At 49.1% G+C, this 17,069-nt stretch overlaps 1 protein-coding gene across 2 annotated transcripts in view; it reads right to left on the reverse strand.

The window, feature by feature from the left end:
• The window catches only part of LOC139216377 (rho GTPase-activating protein 27-like), a 32,710-nt gene that overhangs the window by 9,911 nt on the left and 5,730 nt on the right, over positions 1–17,069 (reverse strand). For both annotated transcript variants that reach the window (XM_070847470.1, XM_070847469.1), the window contains exons 2-6: positions 15,041–15,172; positions 13,927–14,900; positions 2,444–2,656; positions 1,156–1,335; positions 829–993 (exon numbers count right to left, since the gene is read on the reverse strand). In XM_070847470.1, the coding sequence (XP_070703571.1) occupies positions 829–993; positions 1,156–1,335; positions 2,444–2,656; positions 13,927–14,900; positions 15,041–15,071 (1,563 nt within the window). In that variant the 5' untranslated portion in view covers positions 15,072–15,172. The remainder of the gene's footprint in view (positions 1–828; positions 994–1,155; positions 1,336–2,443; positions 2,657–13,926; positions 14,901–15,040; positions 15,173–17,069) is intronic.

Genomic DNA, 17,069 nt, shown 5'->3' on the forward strand with positions numbered 1-17,069 from the left:
CACAGCTCGCAGTGGATACAGTGATGAAGTGAAAAACAGCTGCTCAATCATCAACAATCTCACAGGTCATCTTCAGTGATCACAGAGTGCAGGAACATTTTCAGTCAAGCTAAATCCTTTCACAGCTAAAAAGAACCTTTGGGCTACAAACACAAACTGTTCAGTGACGACATTGTGTTCTGCTCCGATTTCAGCCCGACCAAACCCAGACCTACCCCCAGGTTCAAGCCTGACCAAACCCAGACCTACCCCGGGGTCGAGCCCGACCAAACCCAGACCTACCCCGGGGTCGAGCCCGACCAAACCCAGACCTACCCCGGGGTCGAGCCCGACCAAACCCAGACCTACCCCGGGGTCGAGCCCGACCAAACCCAGAGCTACCCCCAGGTTCGAGCCCGACCAAACCCAGACCTACCCCGGGGTCGAGCCCGACCAAACCCAGACCTACCCCCAGGTTCGAGCCCGACCAAACCCAGACCTACCCCGGGGTCGAGCCCGACCAAACCCAGACCTACCCCCAGGTTCGAGCCCGACCAAACCCAGACCTACCCCGGGGTCGAGCCCGACCAAACCCAGACCTACCCCCAGGTTCGAGCCCGACCAAACCCAGAGCTACCCCCGGTTCGAGCCCGACCAAACCCAGACCTACCCCGGGGTCCAGCCCGACCAAACCCAGAGCTACCCCGGGGTCCAGCCCGACCAAACCCAGACCTACCCCCGGGGTTGAGCCCGACCAAACCCAGACGTACCCCGGGGTCCAGCCCAACCAAACCCAGACGTACCCCGGGGTCCAGCCCGACCAAACCCAGAACTAATGTCAGGTCGTACCGGGCCGCCGTCGTGCCTCCTGTCAGCTGTGGATCCTGAAGGGGAGGCGGGGGAGGAGGGGGAGAGCGGCTCTGGGGCGGCCCAGGACGTGGCTCCTGAGGTGGGGTTGTAGTAGTAAAAGCGCCCTGAAATTTGGTCCAGCAGCTGCTCCCACCCAGCAGAGCCCTGATGGGGGGGGACAGGTTTAGTTAGTCTAGCAGGATGGAGTCCTGGACCCCCCATCAGGGCCCCCCCTTCAATCTGGATCATAGATCATTAGGAATTATTATTAATCTGTGTGTGTGTGTGTGTGTGTGGACTACAAACTGCTACCAGGTGTTTTGGTACCTGAGAGGAGGGGGGGGAGAAGACGGGGGAGGGGCAGGTCAGTGGCCCCCCCTCGCCCCCCTTGGACTGGTCCATGTCTCCTGTAGGGGTGGGTGGGGGTCTGCGGGGGTCGGACCAGGTGGTCTGTCTGGTCACAGGATGGAAGTAAAACAGCTTCCCGCTGTCCTGGTCCATGTGCACCTGAATGCAACACGGGTCAGACAGCACAGTTAGGACGGACGGTGCCTTCAGGTGCAGTCTGTGTTTTCACAGTTTCATGAATGAGGAAAGTGGAACTTAAACTAATGTGTTGCCTATTTCCTTTTCTGCTCTGTACTCATGGACGTCATTCATCATGTCCTGTAGTGTTTGAATGAAGGAACACTGTTTTTATTGTATCTCTTTATTTCAGATGTGAAACTAATGGAACATCACATGTTTCCGCCCAGATAACCTTCACTCACTTCATGCTCTCACACGTCTCTAATGTGAGGAACATAGAACACGCGTCTGTCTCCTCAGCATGAAGTCGGCGTGTCGACGACGTGACCGAACAGATGAAGCCAACATGTGACCAAACAAACCTGATCTGGTTTCATCTGATGAAACTTTAACGACGAGCTGAGTAACACGAAGACACGACGCAGAAACACGACACCTTCTGATGCAGAAGCCCTTCGTGGGTCACGGCTGACTCATAGGACATGAAGCGTGTCATCATCAGGTGGAAAAGTATGAATGAGATCCAAGTATGAACGCTCTGAAGGAAACGACAGCAGCATTAACGTGAGGGACACAAGCGCACGTGAAAGTGCAGAAAAATATAATGAAGGTTTCATTTGACTAACACATCGACTCCTTTCATGCTGCCATCTCCACTTCCACTTCCTTTACTCTTTAAAATTCACCTGCTTCACTTTTATGGTCTTCAAACTTAATCCGCCACCTCGATTTCTTTCAGTGTTTTATGCCACATCGACTTCTCTTGGTCCTTAAATTTTCCTTTGCCACTTACACTATATTCAACCTGTTTTGATCTTCTCATCATCTACACCAACTCCTTTCATGCTGCCGTCTCAACCTCCACTTCCTTTAGTCTTTAAAACTCAGCTGCCGCTTTAATTTCGTTCTATGTTTTTGTCAGAACCGTCGCTTCAGTTTCAGTTTTCATCTCAAATGTCACGTCGACTCCTTTTTTACTTCCCTCGGCTTCTGTTAAATCACTTCAGCTCCTTTCAGCCCTTGAATGACATGATAAGAACGTATGAAACAAACACCTGCAGGTCAGACCAATTGGAGGCCACTTTACCTGCCATTCGTCCAATGGGCTGAGGGGGGAGGCGGGGCTTATCATCCCAGGGGAGGGGGAGGCCGCAGATGGGGCGTGGTCAGGGACAGGTGGGGCGTGGTCAGGAGGAGGAGAGGACGGGAGGGCGGGTCCAGAGATCTGAGAGGGGGGCGGTTTCTTCAGAGACGAGATGTTGGCGTAGATGGGCGAGTCAGGGGCGAGCGAGCGGTGGTCCTACAGAGAGAGAGGGGGGGTTAAAGGGACAGTTCAACACTTTCAGAGTCCTGCTGATAGAAAACACACTGAGACTGAACCAACAGACTTCCTGCCTCATTAGTGAACAAACCTAGTTCCAGTTCCTGTGGGACACCGAGCTGCTTTGATCAGCTGATCGATCAATCAGAGGACAGAATGAACACAATGGATTCTTTCGTTCAGAAATGTTGAAACAGCCGTGTTCTCACTAACGTGTTCACAGCAACACGCTACAGCTGTGATCCAGTCTGAGGACGTTCTGCCCCTGAAGCCCACAGAAGGAGGATCCACCACAGAACCAGCAGCTCCTTCACTCTTTCACTCCTTCACTCTTTCACCCCTTCACTCCTTCACTCTTTCACTCCTTCACTCTTTCACCCCTTCACTCCTTCACCCCTTCACTCTTTCACTCTTTCACCCCTTCACTCCTTCACCCCTTCACTCTTTCACTCTTTCACCCCTTCACTCTTTCACTCATTCACCCCTTCACTCTTTCACTCCTTCACCCCTTCACTCTTTCACTCCTTCACTCCTTCACCCCTTCACTCCTTCACTCCTTCACCCCTTCACTCTTTCACTCGATCACTCCTTCACTCCTTCACTCTTTCACTCCTTCACTCTTTCACTCCATCATTCCTTCACTCTTTCACTCCTTCACTCTTTCACCCCTTCACTCCTTCACCCCTTCACTCCTTCACCCCTTCACCCTTTCACTCCATCACTCCTTCACTCTTTCACTCCTTCACTCTTTCACTCCATCATTCCTTCACTCTTTCACTCCTTCACTCTTTCACTCCTTCACTCCTTCACTCTTTCACCCCTTCACTCCTTCACCCCTTCACTCTTTCACTCTTTCACTCCTTCACTCTTTCACTCCTTCACTCCATCACTCCTTCACTCTTTCACTCTATCATTCCTTCACTCCTTCACTCTTTCACTCCTTCACTCTTTCACCCCTTCACTCCTTCACCCCTTCACTCTTTCACTCTTTCACCCCTTCACTCTTTCACCCCTTCACTCCTTCACCCCTTCACTCTTTCACCCCTTCACTCCTTCACCCCTTCACTCTTTCACCCCTTCACTCTTTCACTCCTTCACTCCTTCACCCCTTCACTCTTTCACTCCTTCACTCCTTCACCCCTTCACTCCTTTACTCCTTCACTCTTTCACCCCTTCACTCCTTCACTCTTTCACCCCTTCACTCATCACTCCTTCACTCTTTCACTCCATCACTCTTTCACCCCTTCACTCCTTCATCCCTTCACTCCTTCACTCTTTCACCCCTTCACTCTTTCACTCCATCACTCCTTCACTCTTTCACTCCATCACTCTTTCACCCCTTCACCCCTTCACTCTTTCACCCCTTCACTCCTTCACTATTTCACCCCTTCACTCCTTCACTCTTTCACCCCTTCACTCTTTCACTCCTTCACTCCTTCACCCCTTCACTCCTTCACCCCTTCACTCTTTCACTCCTTCACTCTTTCACTCCTTCACCCCTTCACTCTTTCACCCCTTCACTCCTTCACTCCATCACTCCTTCACTCTTTCACTCCATCACTCTTTCACCCCTTCACTCCTTCACCCCTTCACTCCTTCACTCTTTCACCCCTTCACTCTTTCACTCCATCACTCCTTCACTCTTTCACCCCTTCACTCTTTCACTCCATCACTCTTTCACCCCTTCACTCCTTCACTATTTCACCCCTTCACTCCTTCACTCTTTCACCCCTTCACTCTTTCACTCCTTCACACTTTCACCCCTTCATTCCTTCACTCCTTCACTATTTCACCCCTTCTCTCCTTCACTCTTTCACCCCTTCACTCTTTCACTCCTTCACTCCTTCACCCCTTCACTCTTTCACCCCTTCACTCTTTCACTCCATCATTCCTTCACTCTTTCACCCCTTCACTCTTTCACTCATCACTCTTTCACCCCTTCACTCCTTCACTATTTCACCCCTTCACTCCTTCACCCCTTCACTCTTTCACTCCTTCACTCTTTCACCCCTTCACTCTTTCACTATTTCACCCCTTCACTCTTTCACTCCATCACTCCTTCACTCTTTCACTCCATCACTCTTTCACCCCTTCACCCCTTCACTCTTTCACTCCTTCACTCTTTCACCCCTTCACTCCTTCACCCCTTCACTCTTTCACTCTTTCACCCCTTCACTCCTTCACCCCTTCACTCTTTCACTCTTTCACCCCTTCACTCTTTCACTCATTCACCCCTTCACTCTTTCACTCCTTCACCCCTTCACTCTTTCACTCCTTCACTCCTTCACCCCTTCACTCCTTCACTCTTTCACTCCTTCACTCTTTCACCCCTTCACTCCTTCACCCCTTCACTCTTTCACTCTTTCACCCCTTCACTCCTTCACCCCTTCACTCTTTCACTCTTTCACCCCTTCACTCTTTCACTCATTCACCCCTTCACTCTTTCACTCCTTCACCCCTTCACTCTTTCACTCCTTCACTCCTTCACCCCTTCACTCCTTCACTCCTTCACCCCTTCACTCTTTCACTCGATCACTCCTTCACTCCTTCACTCTTTCACTCCTTCACTCTTTCACTCCATCATTCCTTCACTCTTTCACTCCTTCACTCTTTCACCCCTTCACTCCTTCACCCCTTCACTCCTTCACCCCTTCACCCTTTCACTCCATCACTCCTTCACTCTTTCACTCCTTCACTCTTTCACTCCATCATTCCTTCACTCTTTCACTCCTTCACTCTTTCACTCCTTCACTCCTTCACTCTTTCACCCCTTCACTCCTTCACCCCTTCACTCTTTCACTCTTTCACTCCTTCACTCTTTCACTCCTTCACTCCATCACTCCTTCACTCTTTCACTCTATCATTCCTTCACTCCTTCACTCTTTCACTCCTTCACTCTTTCACCCCTTCACTCCTTCACCCCTTCACTCTTTCACTCTTTCACCCCTTCACTCTTTCACCCCTTCACTCCTTCACCCCTTCACTCTTTCACCCCTTCACTCCTTCACCCCTTCACTCTTTCACCCCTTCACTCTTTCACTCCTTCACTCCTTCACCCCTTCACTCTTTCACTCCTTCACTCCTTCACCCCTTCACTCCTTTACTCCTTCACTCTTTCACCCCTTCACTCCTTCACTCTTTCACCCCTTCACTCATCACTCCTTCACTCTTTCACTCCATCACTCTTTCACCCCTTCACTCCTTCATCCCTTCACTCCTTCACTCTTTCACCCCTTCACTCTTTCACTCCATCACTCCTTCACTCCTTCACTCTTTCACTCCATCACTCTTTCACCCCTTCACCCCTTCACTCTTTCACCCCTTCACTCCTTCACTATTTCACCCCTTCACTCCTTCACTCTTTCACCCCTTCACTCTTTCACTCCTTCACTCCTTCACCCCTTCACTCCTTCACCCCTTCACTCTTTCACTCCTTCACTCTTTCACTCCTTCACCCCTTCACTCTTTCACCCCTTCACTCCTTCACTCCATCACTCCTTCACTCTTTCACTCCATCACTCTTTCACCCCTTCACTCCTTCACCCCTTCACTCCTTCACTCTTTCACCCCTTCACTCTTTCACTCCATCACTCCTTCACTCTTTCACCCCTTCACTCTTTCACTCCATCACTCTTTCACCCCTTCACTCCTTCACTATTTCACCCCTTCACTCCTTCACTCTTTCACCCCTTCACTCTTTCACTCCTTCACACTTTCACCCCTTCATTCCTTCACTCCTTCACTATTTCACCCCTTCTCTCCTTCACTCTTTCACCCCTTCACTCTTTCACTCCTTCACTCCTTCACCCCTTCACTCTTTCACCCCTTCACTCTTTCACTCCATCATTCCTTCACTCTTTCACCCCTTCACTCTTTCACTCATCACTCTTTCACCCCTTCACTCCTTCACTATTTCACCCCTTCACTCCTTCACCCCTTCACTCTTTCACTCCTTCACTCTTTCACCCCTTCACTCTTTCACTATTTCACCCCTTCACTCTTTCACTCCATCACTCCTTCACTCTTTCACTCCATCACTCTTTCACCCCTTCACCCCTTCACTCTTTCACCCCTTCACTCCTTCACTATTTCACTCCTTCACTCCTTCACTCTTTCACCCCTTCACTCTTTCACTCCTTCACTCCTTCACCCCTTCACTCTTTCACTCCTTCACTCTTTCACTCCTTCACCCCTTCACTCTTTCACCCCTTCACTCCTTCACTCCATCACTCCTTCACTCTTTCACTCCATCACTCTTTCACCCCTTCACTCCTTCACTCCATCACTCCTTCACTCTTTCACCCCTTCACTCTTTCACTCCATCACTCTTTCACCCCTTCACTCCTTCACTATTTCACCCCTTCACTCCTTCACTCTTTCACCCCTTCACTCTTTCACTCCTTCACACTTTCACCCCTTCATTCCTTCACTCCTTCACTATTTCACCCCTTCTCTCCTTCACTCTTTCACCCCTTCACTCTTTCACTCCTTCACTCCTTCACCCCTTCACTCTTTCACCCCTTCACTCTTTCACTCCATCATTCCTTCACTCTTTCACCCCTTCACTCTTTCACTCATCACTCTTTCACCCCTTCACTCCTTCACTATTTCACCCCTTCACTCCTTCACCCCTTCACTCTTTCACTCCTTCACTCTTTCACCCCTTCACTCTTTCACTATTTCACTCCTTCACTCTTTCACCCCTTCACTCTTTCACTCCTTCACTCTTTCACCCCTTCACCCCTTCACCCCTTCACTCTTTCACTCCTTCACTCTTTCACCCCTTCACCCCTTCACTCTTTCACCCCTTCACCCTTTCACTCCTTCACCCCTTCACTCTTTCACCCCTTCACTCTTTCATTCCTTCACTCTTTCACTCCTTCACTCTTTCACCCCTTCACTCTTTCACTCCTTCACTCTTTCACCCCTTCACTCCTTCACCCCTTCACCCCTTCACTCTTTCACCCCTTCACTCCTTCACTCTTTCACCCCTTCACCCTTTCACTCTTTCACTCCTTCACCCCTTCACTCTTTCACTCTTTAACCCCTTCACTATTTCACCCCTTCACTCTTTCAGTCCTTCACTCTTTCACCCCTTCACTCCTTCACCCCTTCACCCCTTCACTCTTTCACCCCTTCACTCCTTCACTCTTTCACCCCTTCACCCTTTCACTCTTTCACTCCTTCACCCCTTCACTCTTTCACTCTTTAACCCCTTCACTCTTTCACCCCTTCACTCTTTCACTCCTTCACTCTTTCACCCCTTCACTCCTTCACCCCTTCACCCCTTCACTCTTTCACCCCTTCACTCCTTCACTCTTTCACCCCTTCACCCTTTCACTCTTTCACTCCTTCACCCCTTCACTCTTTCACTCTTTAACCCCTTCACTATTTCACCCCTTCACTCTTTCAGTCCTTCACTCTTTCACCCCTTCACTCCTTCACCCCTTCACCCCTTCACTCTTTCACTCCTTCACTCTTTCACCCCTTCACCCCTTCACCCCTTCACTCTTTCACCCCTTCACCCTTTCACTCCTTCACCCCTTCACTCTTTCAGTCCTTCACTCTTTCACCCCTTCACTCCTTCACTCCTTCACCCATTCACTCCTTCACTCCTTCACCCCTTCACTCCTTTACTCCTTCACTCTTTCACCCCTTCACTCCTTCACTATTTCACCCCTTCACTCCTTCACCCCTTCACTCTTTCACTCCTTCACTCTTTCACCCCTTCACCCTTTCACTCCTTCACCCCTTCACTCTTTCACCCCTTCACTCTTTCATTCCTTCACTCTTTCACTCCTTCACTCTTTCACCCCTTCACTCTTTCACTCCTTCACTCTTTCACCCCTTCACTCCTTCACCCCTTCACCCCTTCACTCTTTCACCCCTTCACTCCTTCACTCTTTCACCCCTTCACCCTTTCACTCTTTCACTCCTTCACCCCTTCACTCTTTCACTCTTTAACCCCTTCACCCCTTCACTCTTTCACTCTTTCACTCCTTCACTCCTTCACCCATTCACTCTTTCACTCCTTCACTATTTCACCCCTTCACTCTTTCACCCCTTCACTCCTTCACTCTTTCACCCCTTCACTCCTTCACTGTTTCACCCCTTCACTCTTTCACTCCTTCACTCTTTCACCCCTTCACTCCTTCACTCTTTCACCCCTTCACTCCTTCACTCTTTCACCCCTTCACTCTTTCACCCCTTCACTCTTTCACTCTTTCACTCCTTCACTATTTCACCCCTTCACTCTTTCACCCCTTCACCCCTTCACTCTTTCACCCCTTCACTCCTTCACTCTTTCACCCCTTCACTCCTTCACTCTTTCACCCCTTCACTCTTTCACTCCATCACTCCTTCACTCTTTCACCCCTTCACTCTTTCACTCCATCACTCTTTCACCCCTTCACTATTTCACCCCTTCACTCCTTCACTCTTTCACCCCTTCACTCTTTCACTCTTTCACTCTTTCACCCCTTCATTCCTTCACTCCTTCACTATTTCACCCCTTCTCTCCTTCACTCTTTCACCCCTTCACTCTTTCACTCCTTCACCCCTTCACTCTTTCACCCCTTCACTCTTTCACTCCATCATTCCTTCACTCTTTCACCCCTTCACTCTTTCACTCATCACTCTTTCACCCCTTCATTCCTTCACTCCTTCACTATTTCACCCCTTCTCTCCTTCACTCTTTCACCCCTTCACTCTTTCACTCCTTCACCCCTTCACTCTTTCACCCCTTCACTCTTTCACTCCATCATTCCTTCACTCTTTCACCCCTTCACTCTTTCACTCATCACTCTTTCACTCCTTCACTATTTCACCCCTTCACTCCTTCACCCCTTCACTCTTTCACTCCTTCACTCTTTCACCCCTTCACTCTTTCACTATTTCACTCCTTCACTCTTTCACTCCTTCACTATTTCACCCCTTCTCTCCTTCACTCTTTCACCCCTTCACTCTTTCACTCCTTCACCCCTTCACTCTTTCACCCCTTCACTCTTTCACTCCTTCACTCTTTCACCCCTTCACTCTTTCACTCCTTCACTCTTTCACCCCTTCACCCTTTCACTCTTTCACTCCTTCACCCCTTCACTCTTTCACCCCTTCACTCTTTCACTCTTTAACCCCTTCACCCCTTCACTCTTTCACTCCTTCACTCCTTCACCCATTCACTCTTTCACTCCTTCACTATTTCACCCCTTCACTCTTTCAGTCCTTCACTCTTTCACCCCTTCACTCCTTCACTCCTTCACCCATTCACTCTTTCACTCCTTCACTATTTCACCCCTTCACTCTTTCACTCCTTCACTCTTTCACCCCTTCACTCCTTCACTCTTTCACTCTTTCACTCTTTCACCCCTTCACCCCTTCACTCCTTCACTATTTCACCCCTTCACTCTTTCACTCCTTCACTCTTTCACCCCTTCACTCCTTCACTCTTTCACCCCTTCACTCCTTCACTCTTTCACCCCTTCACTCTTTCACTCTTTCACTCCTTCACTCTTTCACCCCTTCACTCCTTCACTCTTTCACCCCTTCACCCCTTCACTCCTTCACTATTTCACCCCTTCACTCTTTCACTCCTTCACTCTTTCACCCCTTCACTCCTTCACTCTTTCACCCCTTCACTCCTTCACTGTTTCACTCCTTCACTCCTTCACTCCTTGGCGTGGACTTACCCATAATGCCTCTATCTGTGTCTGTGTTCACCATCAGACTGTTTCATGTTGTCAGACTGCAGCTCTGCAGCCAGTAGCCCCGCCCACAGGAGGCCACCCCTATGTGCTGATTGGCTGTTAGCCTTTTTGAGTGTGTGTGAAGCTGATCACATGTCTGATCGTGAGGCTCGCCGTCACTTTAGATTCCCTCAAGGACCCACAGACCCTCTGCACTGATGACCACTGACACAGGGACCAGGACCAGGACCAGGTCCAGGACCAGACACCTGCAGGACAAGAGAGGCACTTCAGGAGTCACCTGACACCTGACAGTCTGTGTGTATACACTGTAAAAGATGTACACACACACACACAGACACACAGTCCTGGACCTGGTCCTGTCTGTGTGTGTACACAGACACAGACACAGACACAGACACAGACACACACACACACACTCTCAGGTGTCAGGTGACTCCTGTAGTTCTTCTCTCGTCCACCAGGCGTCTCTGTGGCGCCATCCTCTCCCAGCTTCCTCTCCAACCCTGAACACATCCTGCCGGCTGTGACATCACTACATCCTGCTGACCACGTCACATCCTGCTGTGACATCACAAACCCTCAGAGGGCGGACAAATGAAAAGAGGAAGTAAACAAAGCTACCACCAAAATAAAAGATGATGAGATGATGACAGGAAACTAATAACAGAAAACAAACAAATAAAGAACCAAATGGAGAAATAAAATGAACGACAGTTTTCTTGCAGCAGGTAGAAGGTCGGCTGCGTTTCACAGGAAACACATCCCTCGTTTTCTCTCCTCTGCTTCCTGTGTGGACGCGGCAGGACGTGACACACAGCAAAGGGCCTTTATTTTGAAGGAAAACGTGCAGCTGATACTGAGTGAGCTTCACATGGCGGCCAGTCAGATCCCAGAATGGCTGTTTGATCATTGCTGTTCTTATATCTGAATTGTTGATGATTAAGATCCTTGTCTGCCGGACCTCAGCTGATATTCAGCCGCAACCTGACCACACAGGACAAATTCATCAGCCCCCCAGAGGAGACATGACCCCCCAGAGAGGGAGCTGTGAACAGACGCTGGTTCAGACTGACCCTTACAGGCCTCCGTATGTCGACACCAGAGCGATCAAACAGCCTCGACCGTGAGACGACCGACGGCCACAAACAGGAGGGAAAATTAAAGGAAATGAGAAACGCCTGAGAGTTTGTGTCGTGATGACCCTCTGTGAAGGCGACACATTACAGAGGTCTGGGGAGCTGACGGAGGTTTTCCTCTTAAAGGGGAGGTTTTCTTGCTCATGTTGAGATTCTTGAATCCTAAATGTTGAATTCTTGAAAGAAGAGAGAACGATGATGTTTGTTCTTTATCTTTCTTGAATGGTGTGATGTGTGTTTTGGGCTTTTAGGATGGTTTTTGTTGCTTCTTTGTGTTTGAACATGTTGGGGCCGTGTTCTGTTCTGTTATCCATGTTATCCTTTGGACCTTTTGTCTTTATATCTGATAAATACACACGTGGACAAAATTGTTGGTACCCCTCTGTTAATGAAAGAAAAACCCACAATGGTCACTGAAATCACTTGAAACTTACAAAAGTAACAATAAATAAAAATTTACTGGAAATTAACCATTGAAAATCAGCCATTACTTTTGAATTGTGGTTCAACAGAATTATTTAAAAAAACAAACTAATGAAACAGGCCTGGACAAAAATGATGGTACCTCTATAAAAGATTGAAAATAATTTGACCAGAGGGACATGTTTAACTCAGGTGTGTCCTTTAATTGGCATCACAGGTGTCTTCAAACTCATAATCAGTCAGTCTGCCTATTTAAAGGGTGACAAATAGTCACTGTGCTGTTTGGTGACATGGTGTGTACCACACTGAACATGGACCACAGAAAGCGAAGGAGAGAGTTGTCTCAGGAGATTAGAAAGAAAATTATAGACAAGCATGTTAAAGGTAAAGGCTATAAGACCATCTCCAAGCAGCTTGATGTTCCTGTGACAACAGAGGCACATGTTATTCAGAAGTTTAAGATCCATGGGACTGTAGCCAACCTCCCTGGACGTGGCCGCAAGAGGAAAATTGATGAGAAATTGAAGAGATGGATAGTTTGAATGGTATCCAAAGAGCCCAGAACAACCTCCAAAGAAATTAAAGGTGAACTCCAAGGCCAAGGTACATCAGTGTCAGATCGCACCATTCGTCGTTGTTTGAGTCAAAGTGGACTTCATGGGAGACGACCAAGGAGGACACCACTGTTGAAAGCAAATCATAAAAAAGCGAGACTGGAATTTGCGAAAATGCATATTGACAAGCCACAAAGCTTCTGGGAGAATGTCCTTTGGACAGATGAGACAAAACTGGAGCTTTTTGGTAAGGCACATCAACTCTATGTTCATAGACGCAAAAATGAAGCATACCAAGAAAAGAACACTGTCCCTACTGTGAAACATGGAGGAGGCTCGGTTATGTTCTGGGGCTGCTTTGCTGCATCTGGCACAGGGTGTCTTGAATCTGTGCAAGGTACAATGAAATCTCAAGACTATCAAGGCATTCTGGAGAGAAATGTGCTGCCTAGTGTCAGAAAGCTTGGTCTCAGTCGCAGGTCATGGGTCTTCCAACAGGATAACGACCCAAAACACACAGCCAAAAACACCCAAGAATGGCTAAGAGAAAAGCATTGGACTATTCTGAAGTGGCCTTCTATGAGCCCTGCTCTAAATCCCATTGAACATCTGTGGAAGGAGCTGAAACATGCCATCTGGAGAAGACACCCTTCAAACCTGAGACAACTGGAGCAGTTTGCTCACGAGGAGTGGGCCAAAATACCTGTTGACAGGTGCAGAAGTCTCATTGACAGTTACAGAAATCGTTTGATTGCAGTGATTGCCTCAAAAGGTTGTGCAACAAAATATTAAGTTATGGGTACCATCATTTTTGTCCAGGCCTGTTTCATTAGTTTGTTTTTTTAAATAATTCTGTTGAACAACAATTCAAAAGTAATGGCTGATTTTGATTGTTTAATTTTCAATAAATTTTTATTTATTGTTACTTTTGTAAGTTTCAAGTGATTTCAGTGACCATTGTGGGTTTTTCTTTCATTAACAGAGGGGTACCAACAATTTTGTCCACGTGTGTAAATAGAAACCAATTGATCGATCAGTTTGCTTTTAGAGCATCGTTGAGTTATGTTTGTCTTTTTAATCAGTAAAAGTGGTCATTTGACTTCATAAAGAAACTTTGACTCACAGACAGACGAAGAGGAAAGACTAAACTCGTCGGCCAATGGCAGGCTTCCTACCTTCAGACCACTTCCTGTCAGTCAGACTACACATCAGGTTCAACTTTATCCTCCAAACTTTACATCATTCAGACTACAGACAGCTGCTGACCTCACACCGTGATGAAGACCATGGAGGCTGACTGAAAGCATTAGATTGATTTTACAGCAGACGTTACTTTGATGAGTCCAGACTGACAGTTGGACCGCCTGGATGTGGACTTTGGACCAGGATCAACATGAAACCCGGACTGACAAATGCCGCAGGTGTCCTACCTGTGTGGGGGTTGGGGCAGGTTCAGGTGCAGGTGCAGGTTCAGGCGGCGCTCCAGGACTCACTGTTCCTCCAACCAGAGCCTCCAGGTCCAGGTTCAGGTCCTGGATGGACTCGTAGATGTGGTTTGAATTTTCCTCTTTAGATGAATTCTCGTCACTTCTGTCCTCCACCTCTGTCCTCCACCTTCTGTCCTCCACCTCCTCCTCCTCCTCCTCCTCCGCATCTTCCTCCTCCAGCTCTGTCGGGGACTCCTGGTTGTCATGGTGACCAGTGGATGGTGAAGACGTGCAGTGGAAGTCTTTGTGGGGGGGGACCACCGGTGTCTCCACAGGGATGGCCTGGGTCAGGGGCCGGGTGGAGAGGGGGTCTGCTGGACTGAAACTGGGAACACGATTTTTCCCTGAATCCCCGTGATCGTCCAGGAGCCTTTTACCGAGAGCTTCATCGGCCAAGTTGGCAGTCCCACTGGTGGTGGTGATCAGGGTCTCTGCAGGACCAGCAGGGGGGTTGTTTGGGTGTCGCGGGGCCGGTGCCACCAGAGGCAACAGGTCATGGAAGTCCAGCGGGATGCCAAACGTGGACATGCGGTTCTCAGCCTTGCGGTATCCAGTGGAAGCATCAGGTCTGAGTCTGATCGTCACCTCATCCCCTGGTTTGGTTTTGGTCCCACTGGGCTCCTCTAGAGCCTTTGGAACAGGGACAGGGACTGGGACTGGTGTCACAACAGGAAGCAGCTTTGGTTCAGGACTGGGCTGGTTGGCAAAGTCCAGAGGGGAGGGGAAGTCCAGCGGCAGCTCCTTGACGTACTTGGCGGGGATGTAGAATGGCTTGGAGCTGCTGTCCCTCCTGACCTGCCACCAGTGGTCATTGGTCTTGGCCAGCAGGATGTAGCGCTCGTTGGGTTTGATGGAGACCAGCACCCCATCCCGGCCCTGGTACTCATACTGAAACTCCACCAGGACCAGACCCAGACCTGCAGGACCCGGACCAGACCGGAGGATCACAGGAAACAAACAAGAACAGTGCAACACTGAGTACAAGAGCAAACAGCTAACTGCTGCTAATGCTAATGCTACTAGTATTAGTGCTAATACCACTACTACTACTACTCACCTCTGTTGAGCAGGGAGGAGGTCGCTGCCATGGCGACAGCCCTGGGTTCCTCAGGCCCCGCCACCCTCAGGTAGATGGGCAGGTGACTCTGAAGGTCAGGGGGGTCAAAGGTCACACCTGATCATCAGGCCCCTTAAAGAGAGAAGGCATGAGACCAGACAGAGATTCAACAACCACTCTCTGTCCTCCACACACACGCTGCTTTAACAGGCAGCTAGCATTAGCCGTGGTGGCTGCACACAGTCCAGGCCTCCGCTGGAGCTTCACTCAACCTCAGACTCGGAACCAATCAGGGCCTCCTGAACGTGGGCGAACACATTAGCAAGCTAGCTAAGAACATTATTGTTTAAATAAGACAGCTTTGGAGTCACATGGCTGCTCTGTTGGTAGCAGCTAGCTGCCTCCAGCTCCAAGCTACCCTGTCCTGGACCTGGACCTGGACCAGTCCCTCCACTGGATCCTGAGACCAGACTGTTATCAGCCCTCCACCAATGGCAGGAAGCAAAGACACCAACTTTCAGGAGCTCGAGCCCCTACTGGGAAGTCTTATGAGACTATACTGGGGGGTGATTGTAGAAGGAGCTGGTCCCACCCACCATGTTCCTCCTCTAACTGCAGTGATTCCTTCGCTTAAAGGCACAAAAACAGCTTCACCGGTCTCAGCCTGTGCAGGAGTGTTCGCTGTCCCTTGTGGGTTTAAACCACTCAGATGTTATTCTACATCACCTGGTGAGCTGCTTCCTGATTGGCTCTGGCTCCATGTGTTTTAAACCGGGCGCAGAGTCCTGGTCCTCAGAGTACTGGAAGGTTTGAACACGTTCACTACGGCTGAACATTGCGGGACCTTTTACAGGAAGCTGAGGACAAAGGACTGTGTTTCATCTTGTTTGCCTTAAAAACATCTTCATGATCTCTTGTTCTAGTCCTGATAGAAATGAATCATATTATATAGTGAATAATTCAGAGTCCCAGTGGAACCAACGCAGACTGTGAGCAGCAGAGGAATGACAGCTATGAGCTGCTCTGCTCCGTCTTGTCAGAACAAGTTGGACAACAATCAGCCCTTCAAGCTAACGCTAACCCACATGCTGCACTCTCATGTTTCCACTTTGTTTTCATGCTTCCTCTTGTCGGCTGTAGGTCACACAATGTGTCACATGTTGAGTCACATGGTGTCTTCCTGTCACACCTGTCCACAGACACTCACCTGTGTCAGCCTGGCTCAGTCCACACTGCTCTGGGCACACCTGTCCAGTCCTCAGGTGTTCAGCCACACAGAGACCAAACCAAACCACAGACTCCGCCCACTCTTCAGACCGAGGGGTGGGGCTTAACAGTGACATCACCTGCTCAGGTGGAACCCTGCAGACAGGTGGCTTTCCATCAGTGTGTTCACACTGTCCTCAGAGGCCCCAGACAGGTAACAGGTAACTTGTAGTGACTGTTCCCAGGCAGTAAACCCTTTTATTTTTACGGTCTAAACTCAGACAACACTTCCTGTTTCAAACTTTGAATGATGCTCTGACCCTCTGCCTACAAACTGATGTGAGTGATGAGCTGGAGTCCATTATTAGACACACACACACACACACACACACACACACTCAGAACAATAGCAGGAGGCTGATCTCAGGCCTGTTCTGTTTATAGAGGGAAGTGTCTGCTCTTCCTGTCTGCTGGAAGCCCCGCCCACAATGCTGTTTATACCCCGCCCCTCGATGACATCACATGCCGTTGTGAGTGTGAGTGTGTGTGTGTGTTTCCTGTCTTTGTTTAGGAACAATAGTCTGACTGTGTCCAGATGAAGGTGAACAGCAGAATATTCACATTTGTTTTAAAGCTAAATATCATCAATAACTAATCAATAGATCTGATCAGATGTTTTCATGATAGAAAGCATCTCAACTACAGGCCTGCAAGCACAAGTACCCACTTCAAACGTACTGCCCCTAATACCCTACTCTTAATGCCCTTTGTGCCCCCTGTAAACCTTTTGAGCCTTTGAGCGACTTTGCACATTTTCTGATAA

This window comes from Pempheris klunzingeri, chromosome 17 (genome assembly GCF_042242105.1).
Source record: "Pempheris klunzingeri isolate RE-2024b chromosome 17, fPemKlu1.hap1, whole genome shotgun sequence".
Classification (NCBI taxonomy): domain Eukaryota; kingdom Metazoa; phylum Chordata; class Actinopteri; order Acropomatiformes; family Pempheridae; genus Pempheris; species Pempheris klunzingeri.